At 33.6% G+C, this 11,722-nt stretch overlaps 1 protein-coding gene across 1 annotated transcript in view; it reads right to left on the bottom strand.

Annotated features, from left to right (window-relative positions):
- Positions 1–8,671, bottom strand: part of LOC108573924 (tRNA pseudouridine(38/39) synthase) — a 12,673-nt gene extending 4,002 nt beyond the window's left edge. Inside the window, exon 1 of the mRNA XM_017936414.1 lies at positions 8,537–8,671. Within this exon, the coding sequence (XP_017791903.1) occupies positions 8,537–8,608 (72 nt within the window). The 5' untranslated portion in view covers positions 8,609–8,671. The remainder of the gene's footprint in view (positions 1–8,536) is intronic.
- Positions 8,672–11,722: the final 3,051 nt, after the last annotated feature.

Here is an 11,722-nt window from a genome sequence, read left to right as displayed (position 1 = left end):
AACATCAACCGCCGCAAAAGTATTCGAACGATGTAAAGTTTAATATGTGGCGGCCAGCTGTAGTGCAGAAGCAAGCATTGGCCGCGTGGACGACCAACACGGTTTATGACGGGCACGCTAGCAAAGCTATTTTTGAGAAAACAGTTTTAGTCTGTTTAATGTTTAGTAAATCTAACAATGCATGTTTTCGTAGAAACTTTCACCAACGGTCTCAATAGCAATTTGCCAAGTCATAAACCAAAGGTTGCCGAAAGGTCCGCGTACGGGCCCAGAGACCCAGGCCACATAGTAAATCTAACAATGCATGTTTTCGTAGAAACTTTCACCAACGGTCTCAATAGCAATTTGCCAAATCATAAACCAAAGGTTGCCGAAAGGTCCGCGTACGGGCCCATAGACCCAGGCCACATGTCCCAAGTACCGGACCTGGAGGAAAATCCGCGGCGTTGCCAAATGCGCTACAGCGGACAATGCGCCCCCACCATAATTCGCCTCGGCCCTGGAAAAAGCGCGCCAAGAGCGCAAAGGACTAGCGGCGGGTTAAAGACAAAATTCCTGATTGGTTAGGTTACAACCAATAAGTTGGGGTTAACCAATCAGGAAAAAGAAGAGGGTGAGAAAGAAGCTCGCAAGGTGACTTGGAGAGTCAGAGTCAGTGAAGCAGATAGTCATTAAGCAATAATCAAGCTGTAGACGTCGTGAGCCAGAATAATAAAGACTACAAAAGAGAACTTACTGTGTGGGTACTAAGTAACCCAGATCACGCACTATCCTCCTATCATTAATCTAATCCTACAAATACATAAACATTTCGTGAATATGACAAAAGGTAAACATTGACATAATCAGTTGATTGGACGCACTTCCTTTAATCGGTATTGTGAATATTGGCAAGATTGTAAAATTTATATCAATAATGAGAAGGCTTATGTTATTAATTTATATAATATATAATTATATATTATTGTGGGGGGTTTTGGTATGAAAGAGTGAATGTGAGAGAGTGGTGTGAATGGCCTGGAAAGGAAGAACGAATGGAAGACGATCGTGTGGCGTGTTTGTATGTAGACATGGGTGTCAAGCCGATCGCGGCGTGTGTAGTGTGTGTTATGTGGATGCGTGCATGGAGAAAAGGAAGGAGAGTGTGAGGTGCGTTAGTGTAAAAAAAACGAGAAGCATCGAGCCGGAAGAGAGCGAATCGGAGCAGCGGTGAGGAAAAGGAAGCAGATTATAAGTGAACAGCACCGGCGTCGCGTAGGGTTACTTTTTATTATAATAAACGCAAAAGTATTTAACGAAATCCCACATTATTAATTTATATTAATAATCATTTAGATTAATAACGAGAAAAGAGTTAATAATTAAATAGCATTATAAAGGCAAGTCATATATATACAGTAAATTCTGTACAAGTGTTAGTCAGTTTGGATTCTACAAGTGTCAGTATAGATGGTCCTACGCCTAGGACTGCGTCATTGCTGCGCCCATGTTATCTCGCTCGCAGTCAGTCAAGCGTGTAACGCTACACCAGTTGATTTCTTTTACGAGATTTCACGGCTCGACAAATCATAATAGAAAAATATAATTTCTTTAATTTTACTTTTTTTCATCTGAAATTTTTTTTAACATGTTGGTGAGATTTTTCTGATGAAAATGATATCAAACAGGATATAATTTGAACATTTACTTATTAACACGTTCACTGTCTGGCGTGACAGTATTATTCAAATTATGTCGTGTTTGATGTCATTTTCATCAGAAAAATCTCATCAATATGTTAAGAAAAATTTCGGGATAAAAAAACGTAAAATTAAAAAAGTTGGTATTTAAATCGCTTGGTTGCCTCAACTCACGTTTCATCCTTATCTTTTATTCGCTGTCCTTGTCTACGTTCGGCAAACTACAAAGGCGGGCGCGAGGCTCGAAAACGTAGTCCCTGACTCTACAAGTGTCAGGTTTAGATTCCTTGCGGACTTGTGGAGAATTTACACTGTGTGTTCGCGCGTGTGTGTGTGTGTGTGGTAAAATTGTAAAATTTTTAGGAATTTACTATCTACAAGATTGTAAAAAAAAAGCCAAAAACCGTTAGATCCCTTCACAATGAAATCCGTTGTGGACGGCCCAAGAAAGTAACGAAACGAGAAGAAAATGTGACCGCCAGTGAAAGGAAAATAGATCCAACTATTTCTGCTTCAAAGCTTGCTAAAATGGTTATTCATATTATTTGGAAAGCAAGTTCATCCTGAATTTTGCAGAAGAAATATCCTTCGAACTACCGAAGTGTTCGTACGTTTTCTTGTATTGTCCTTAAAGGGGGAATCCCATTCGACGGATAGAAAAAATTTATCTTTCTTTTCTTGCATAAATCGATAAGTTTATAATATCTTGAGAATATGTTCCCAAAGTTTTAGATCGGAATTCGAAGAATTAACAGAGCTATATTCCATTGAAACATAGCGCGTCACGCATGTAAGTATGCACATAATATACCGGAGAAAACTTTAAACGGATTTTTCTCAAAAACCAATTTTTTCAAATTTGTGTGCAGCATAACTCAAAAACTATTTAACCGATTTCTCTCTACCTTTGCAAACATTTACATAAATATCTCCTCCAGAAGGCAAACTACAAAAAATAATGAAATTGTTTAAACTAATGCGTGTAATTCCACAACGAAGTGAAAAGTTACGGCGTAAATCGAAATTTTTTGTCCAAACTGCCGCTATTTTGTCAATTTTGGAGTTATTTTCCTAAACTGAGGTTTGCTCTCTGCACAATTGCCTAGAGAACAGAACATTCTTTGAATTTTTTGTCTCAAAATAATAGAATAACCCCTATGCTGCACGCTGTACAAAAGCATTTTAGAAACACGGCCTGGCAAATGTTTAAATAACTCCTTGAGTACACTTTCATTTCTGCTCACTAATCGTTCTTTCTTTGGTCCATAAGTATAAAAAACTACCCTGAAAATTTCAAAAGAATCCGTCTCATAGTTTCCGCAGAAAACACTAACAAACTTTCATATAAATTAGTGCTCGTCGATTGGAGTTCCATCCTTAAGAGAGTTTAGCGTATTATAGTAAACTGAGTGCGTCGACTTCGTGTCCAAGACAAAGTGATTAAAATCCTGATTGTTGTACAAATCTCGTTACTATTGATGAGATCTTACGCAAATATATATATTTACACATATTAAAAAATAATTTAGAACAAAATGTCCAAGAATTAGGCTTAACCCTTTGCGGTCCGAATAGTCTAGTTACTCCATACTCATTTGGCCACTGTCGGGCAATACCGTGTAGTTTGCCTTTATTTCAATATTTCAGCGTGATATTAATTATAAAATATTAAGTTTCAGTATAATATTAACGCATCAAAAAAGGTTTATTATCGCTTATAATTTATAATTCATCATTGCATGATGTCTGAAGGTAAAAATTCCTATGTCGAGTCAAACTCGACATAAGATCGCAAAGGGTTAAGCGGGTATTCTAGTCTAGACTTTTCAAAAAATTCGATTTTCCTTTTTACATTTTCTGAAAGTATTTCCGAATTCGTAAAATTGACGAAGTTATAGATGGTTAAAGAAGACGACATGCAGCCCATAGTCACAGTATACCATTCTCATGTAACTGGTATGAGAAACTTTAAACGCGTTTTTCTCGAAACCATGTTTTTCTAAATGACTGACATGATATCTCAAGTTCTAGTTGTCCGATTGACTCCAAATTTTACATGCACCTTCAGTGGATGTGTCGTTATCGTCTGAACCAGAATTATACCAAAATATATATTTTTCTGATTTTTAGAGCCCCTGAAAGACGAAAAAAAATCGATATACAAAATTCAAAGTGCCGCCATTTTGTAAATTTTCACTAATTTTTTTCATTCTGGTTCACACCATAGTCACAGTCGTACTAATCAAGAATCCTTTTGGTTTTTTCATTTCGGATAAACAGAATGGGCGGAATCGTGTCAGCCAGTAGGACACTTTTTTTTTTAAGGGACCACACTGAATGATATATAATTCAGACAGTTTTGATTATTTTCACTTGAAAATAATTGTGAACTTTCTTAAAACATGAATAAATATGTATGCAAAATGCCGATACTGAGAAACTTATACTTTCCTTACAAACAAATCCCTAAGAAGGACTAAAAAATGACACTCTAGTCTAGAATACCCCCTTAACAGATAATTTTCATTTCTAACAGGACAATGACTCTATATCAGGGCTGCGTTCATTATCGGACCGCCGCATTCTAAGATGTTAATAACAAACCATAGAATTATTAAGGGAAAACACTAGCCAATCAGAGCGCGCGTAGAGCCTGCGCTCAGGAACGAAGAACAGAGGCTCATCCGCGCGCGATCGAAATGCATACCGATCGCTGTCAAAAAAATTTGACTTTGCACCGCTATTTTTATAAGGCTTAGAGAAATGGTTTTTTGCCGCGGATGAGTCTCTGCTTTTTCGTACCTGTGCGCGAGCTCTACGCGCGCTTTGATTGGCCAGTGTTTTTCGTTAATAATTCAAAAACGAAGCTTCAACCAACATTTTGGTAAAGGAAAAAGTTGTTCAGAGTCACCCCAGCAACCCCCCATTTCCGGGTGTTCGAGGAGTTACGGAACACCCTGTATAACGTATCGTACATTTTGGAAACACTCTCGCAAAGTCCAGACCTGAATGAAATTGAGAATTTATGAGCAGAAATTTCCAAAAGTCAATGCAAATGCACTATAAATTCCCGGGTAGAAAGTATAGAAGTTTGGGATAATATAGAACTAAGTATGACTGAAAATTTGGTGAACAGTACGGAACAGCGTTTCGAAGACGTGATAAGTGCTCTCGGTGGACCAACAAAATATTAAAAATTAGTATATTTGCGTACATAATACAACTAAGCTATAAAGTATAAGTCGTTCAAATACTTTTATGGCGTTCATATAGTCGGTATTTTCAAAAAATTCATTATAAATATTATTCATATTATCGGATGCTTTTCAAATTTCACATGTATAATCATGATACTTATATGTTGTTACTGGAATAAAAGCATTTTAGAATTCGTAATATGTATGACTTCATTTTCTTTAAACATTAAACATTTCACTGTGTGTTATTTGTAAAATATTTATTGTATATTATTTGTAGTAATTTTCTTCTAATGAAAATCGAAAACGGATTTTGAAAGTTCCATTCATACTACTTGAAAATTTTTAAATATTAAAAAGAAATTTCACACTTCATTTTAAATTATACCTACAGTGGGTCAAATAAGTCTTTGTACAATGTGATTTAGAAATTTTGAAGCAATAGTTAGCAATGATATTTTGTTTGCATTATTTGTATTCCTCTATATTTACCTATAAATTGTACAAAAAACTGCTATGATTTTATTAGTAATTAACTCGTAAATGTAAGTTCAAGATGAACAGAACAGAATCGAGATAAAAAAAATTTTCATACACCAACTATAAACAAAGCAAACAATGTACGAAAACAATGGAGCAATGCATCAAATATTGTTGCTGTGGACAATACTATGCCAGTACCGTTTTCATAAGCAAAGAAAGTAGATCTAAAACTAACAAAACTTAAAATTAATATGTGAACTAATGATGAAGTTAAGAGAAGAAGGAAAGTCATTTCAAGAAATTGTTGGTGTAGTAAAAAAATCACATTCAGGGTTGAACCAAAAACCATGTCTTCCAAAATTGGCTAAGATGGTTGAAACTGATTATAGTGTCAAAGTTGTGCTGGAAACAGTTCATACTATCATTAGGAAAGCAGGGTATAAAGGTTCTGTCAAAAACCTTTCGTTGGTAAAATGAATAAGAATAAATGAATGAATCTTGCAAAAGTTCATGCAGATAAATCAATAAATTTCTGGAATTCAGTATTATTTAGCGATAAAAGTAAATTCAACGTATTTAATTCGGATGGACGAGTTATAGTGTGGAGGAAATCCAACTTTCAAATAGAAACTAAAGATCTCTGCCTAACCGTGAAGCATGGTTATGGCAATGTTCTTGACTGAAAGTGCATGAGTACAGATTGACCAATAAAGATAATCTACATACATAAATTAAATCTTGGTCTATCATTTATCTTCCAGCAAGATAACGACCCTAAACATACCGCGAAGAAAGTTAAAAAGTGGTTCTTACATGCTGTACCCAACCTGCTTCATACACCTCCTAAATTACCCTATTTAAATCCAATTGAGCATTTATGGGATAAACTAGGCAAACGTATTAGAAATTTTAATATTAGAAACAATAAACAATTAAAACAAGCATTGTAAAAAGAGTGGAACAAAATTGAACCTGTAACGACAGCAAAATTAGTTGTTTTCGTATAAAAATGTATGAGAGAAGTACTCAAGGCCAAAGGAGGATCCATAAATCATTAGTTATAATCAAAATGCAAAAATTTGACTGTCTAAATTAAATTTATTTATATGTACACAGACTTTTTGGCTTAATTTTTGTTCAGTTACAATTTATATTTTATTTCTGTATCAATTAAGTGTCAAAAATTCATTCTTTTGTTATATCAACACTTAATACGTTACTTTTGAAGATACTCAAAAGAATTTTTATTCATTCATGTTATAGTTTAAGTTATAGTATAATAAATTAGTTCGAGCAAGATGAAGGAGACTTACTTGACCCACTGCATATACATACACAAGTATAAGATGAAAACCTGGTTATAGGTTAATAGCTCAATAATAATGTGAAATAAAACAGAATCGTATGAAATTTATTACTATTAGGAAAAATTTGACTTTAAAAATTACATTAACTTGATTTTAAATAAAATATTTCACAATTATAAATATAAAAGATTCTAAGTACCTCTCATCTGTTCATTTCAATTTAACAAAATATCTAAACAATTATCATGAATTATGAATATAATTTCAAAGTATTTTGTTTGCTTCTTCTTAATAAGAAGTGTATGTTTTTTATCAGTTATACTTTCTTTAATTCAAATATTTAAAAATATTTTTTAATTTGCATAAATAAAATCAAAATAATTATAAAATTTTCATGTTTGAGCTGAGAAAAAGATAACTAATTGATGGTACAAATTTAAATAATTTTTAATAAAAAAATGAAATTTTATCTTTATACAGGAAGATTCTAAAACCTGAGACAAGATGTCACTCTATTCCAAGCAAAAATGAGAAAAAAGATAGAAAATTTAAAGGGAAACTTTAAATGGTTGAACAGAGTCTACATTACAGTACTAAAATTGTTTCTGCTAATAATGCATATGCAATATGTACCATGCAATTGCATTTTTTTTAAACAAAGCTATATATTTCTTTAGATAAATCTTTTTCTAGACATTGCACTCATAAAAGTATTACAATAATGAGATAAAAAAATAACTAATTCACTAAATAAAATAATTTGATTATAATTGGTGTTTAAATGTTCCACTATCACAATTTAAACATTTTTATATCTTTCACAACATTATCGAGTTGTTTGGCAGTTATATAGTGTATAATAAAATAGTTAATTTTAATTCTGTTATAAATCATCCACAAAAACAAAAGGAAATGAATACACTTTATCTTCAAGAAAACACAGCAGATTTCAATCTTATGGCTTCAATGGCCAACTATTTCTATTTGTAAACTTTTGTCAAGTAGCTGGTTACATCGAACTTACAAGGAAACATTACTAAATAAAGAGCTTAGCGTAAATTCCAAGAAATTTTAGTACTGTTAATTGGTTAATCTGTGATAAGGAAAAAAATATGGATTAATAACTCATGTATCCAAAATTCCAAACCAAGTTAATACTATGAGTTAATACTAAATCTCATTTACTTTGTTTATGTTCCTTGCTATGATTATTTATATTCAAATATGTTCATTACGTTGATTAAGAATCCAATTGTTTGTAAATGTACATTTACCTGACTAGAAAAATTGTCTAATGAAATGTGAATCATTTGCTTCTTATTGCAAGAAAAATGGTTAAATCCATACTTGTTATATTTCATCATGTATTTTCCAAGCATGGTATGTGGAATAATATCTGTGGTATTTATGTAATTCTAAAATTTAAGAAACAAAATTTTAACTAATGCAGTATTCTCTTGCCATCTCATATTGAGGCAATAGGTTTAATAATTTAAATTCTTTCTATGACAAGGCCTGCAAAGTAACGTCACATTACTAGTTGTACAAAATTTTTGCTAGATTTAACCGAAGAACCATATTTTTTTACATTTTTCTCCTATTCATAAAAATAAAATATTACTGTATATACTTGTAGTATTTGTACATTTTTATCATACTTTGTAAATGTAGTAAACATATGAACATTTTTATTATTTGAAAAGGACTATAAAAATTGAGTAAATAAACATCCAAGAAATAAATGTCAAAAGAGTTACATCTTGCCTTAGTTTTTGGAATTATCCAATGTATTAGTCTATGTCACTATCAAATTTAAATTACATACAGGTATGTCATTATATAATACACAGAATAATTCAAATATATTTACCGATTTATCAAGCAGATGAAGCTTTTGTTTTTGAAAAATTTTTTGTTTTTTCTCCTTACATGTAACTGACATAGTTTTATGCTTTAATATGATGATATAGTAATATTATCATAAAATATTAAAGACAATATAAAGGTCTGTGGTTTATTTTGTCACAGTTCTTATTAATAATGTATCTAAAACGAATATGTATAATTATTATCATAATTAGTATATTGTTAGATTACTTATTTTTTTGTAATTATACACAATTTGAGTACTCAAAATTGAAAATCTTGTTCTACATACATTTAAATATTAAATTGATAAGAATATACATTACAAAATTTTAATATAAGGGTATATAATATCATATAACAAATGTGTAGCAAATCGGAAAATGTACTTTTTTATTGGAAAACAAAGTAAACTCAACTTACTGAATAATGTAAAATTTATTCACACCAAAATATACCAAATGTCAACTCAGACAACACTTAATAAGCCTTGTATTTGAGTACATCTTATAATGTAAAATAATATTGAATAGTAAACATGAGTAAAACTTTCATAACCTATGAATTTTAAAAATATTCTATTATTGTACTGAATTTATACCAACAAAAAAAAGTAAAACATTATATAAAGTATTTCAAAATTATGGAACAAACAAAAAAACGTAGTTTTATTATGTCCAAACATTAAAATGTTCTTACTATTTTCAAACTTGCACACTGAGATACATCGAGCTTTGTTGGATCCCTGGAACTAGGGATGTTCAAAGATCGATCTTATAAATCGATTCTCTGAGGATCGATTCTTTACCCTAAAAATCGAGAACCGACTTTACTTTCTTCAATTTGTTTTCCGTTACTAAGGAAGTTTTCTTACTACCAACTATATATATACATATATATAGATAATGACCTATGGTCCTTTCACGATAATCTTCTTAAAATTAAAATTGTGAATGCAGGGAAGCAATACCAAGATGAGGTGTAAACTAATTTGAAGCACTACTTGGATCAACCAATGATAAATCGCAATGAAAATTTAATATGTTATTCATGTGCAGTCCTCTGCTGCGTTTCCCCCTCCTAGGGATAGTTCTGCCTCAAGGCTAAGGAAGGCCATATTGCCAAGGGGGTCCTCTTGACTAGTTTTTTCAGGAAGGACAGAATTGTATCAGCACTCTTGGAGTATAGTTCAAAATACAAGGATTCACTCTCTTTAACCGCCCACGTGTATATTTTATTCCACCGCTCACCACCGTCATCCTGACCGTTTTTACCTTACATTCTACTTTCAAAAATAACAGCACGTATGTATATGCGTATATGCATACATATGTAGGGGAAGCACGGGTAACCCCGGACAGCGGGTAACTGCGGATAGTTGAATATTTCGATTATCCAACTGTAAGACACAGAATTAATAACAAAAACACAGTGAAGGCTGTTAAGTAAGTATATTTTTATTTTTCAATATACGCGGTTGCTACGATGGCTCGAGTGTCCGTCTCGTTTGACGGTTATAACAAAAGTGCCCTTTCCGCGTCCTATGCCTGCGTCGCTCCGAAAAACCGTTGTAGCCTCCTAGTCCAAACTGTCCTGGGAATGGGCTTAATTTATGACACCTTCAAGTATCCGCGCGCTTTCTCTTGCGGTGACCCTAGGTGACAAAGACCAGGCCACCACTTCGTCGCTTAAATCTCGCGTTCCTTACACAACTACATAAAGAAACAAATGACACATTGCCACGCATGTTCCTAGTGTTACGCTATCGCGTAAACGTAGCTTTAATCACACGTCATGCGTGCTCATGAATATAGCTTTAGGGTGGTCTTAATCTAGAGAGATCGACGCGCACAGCTGGACCGCAATTTGAATTGTCAATAATGTATGTCTCAAAAGATAGACTGTATCTGGAAATTGTCTACGGGTTAGATGCGTGGTACTGCGATGGAAAGTTAGAACTCGGGAACGGAAATGCTTTGTTATTGTAGTCGAAAGATTTTATTCAAGAACCGTAACCACTTGAGAGTTAAGTTTAAGTCACGTAGGCTTTCTCGACAGGATGTTTGTTTCGGGACTCAGAAATGTACGCTCGTCGTTCTGTTTTATATCTCAACGATATCAAACCGTGTCAACTAGATAGAACTCTAAGAGGGCCATAAATATTGTCAAGGGCTAGTTCTCGCGCGAATCGCTACACTTCTGCACACTTTCCCTCGCGCGTGCACATCACGTTGGCGGATATAACAGCGTGCGTTCTACCACTACCAACTAAGCGCTGCCATCACCATCGACTAACGAAGGATCGGGGGTGGAGTACGTGTAGGAGACGAAGCGCCGATCTATGGGGTGGAAACTGTCTCTCGATTGGACCACCAGGATCTGGCAGGAGGACCAGGGGAAGATCCAGATTCTGAGAGAACAAGAAGAGAGACCTCGCGTCCAAAAATTTCCAAAGTCATTCTTTCCAATTCTGTATCTCGAGTCTTGAAGTTTCGTTAATCTTAAAAGGTATTAAACAGTTGTGAAATATAGAAGCACAGTAAATTCTCTACAAGAGTCAGTAAGTTTGGATTCTACAAGTGACAGTATAGATAGTCCTACGCCTAGGCCTACGTTATTGCTGCGCCCATATTATCTCGCTGAGATTTTTCTGATAAAAATGATATCAAACACGATATAATTTGAACAACATTTACTTATTAACGCGTTCACTGTCACGCCAGATTTACAGATTGCTGTCAGGCGGCCACAAGAAAATACATTTTAAGCATAGGATTATAGTATTATGCTCTATAATTTTTTTTTTCAATTGAAAATAATGTCTAGCTAGCTATGACGTTCAAAATTTTTAGTTGACATTTATTTTATATTAATTATTCTAAACATTTGAAGCACTCCAGTCACTGATGACCACCATGGCCATATCGAGCAAACAATGTAATGTTAATACATATTGAGTGATTAATTTAATTTCATAACATATCGCTTTGGATGAATTACAAAAACAAATTGCTAAGAAATTACATTAAATACCTGTACACATTATCCGTCGAATGTAGAGGGAGAGCCACCGTTTATCACAGAGTCGGCCTACCTCCACGTAAAAAGAAAAAAAATGTAGGGTCGATTCCACAAGTGTCAGTAAAATGTAGGGTCGATTCGACAAGTGCCAGTAAAATGTAGGGTCGAT

This window comes from Habropoda laboriosa, unplaced genomic scaffold (genome assembly GCF_001263275.1).
Source record: "Habropoda laboriosa isolate 0110345459 unplaced genomic scaffold, ASM126327v1 scaffold198, whole genome shotgun sequence".
Classification (NCBI taxonomy): domain Eukaryota; kingdom Metazoa; phylum Arthropoda; class Insecta; order Hymenoptera; family Apidae; genus Habropoda; species Habropoda laboriosa.
Note: the sequence above shows the minus strand (reverse complement) of the source record. Positions and strands in the feature narration are given on the sequence as shown.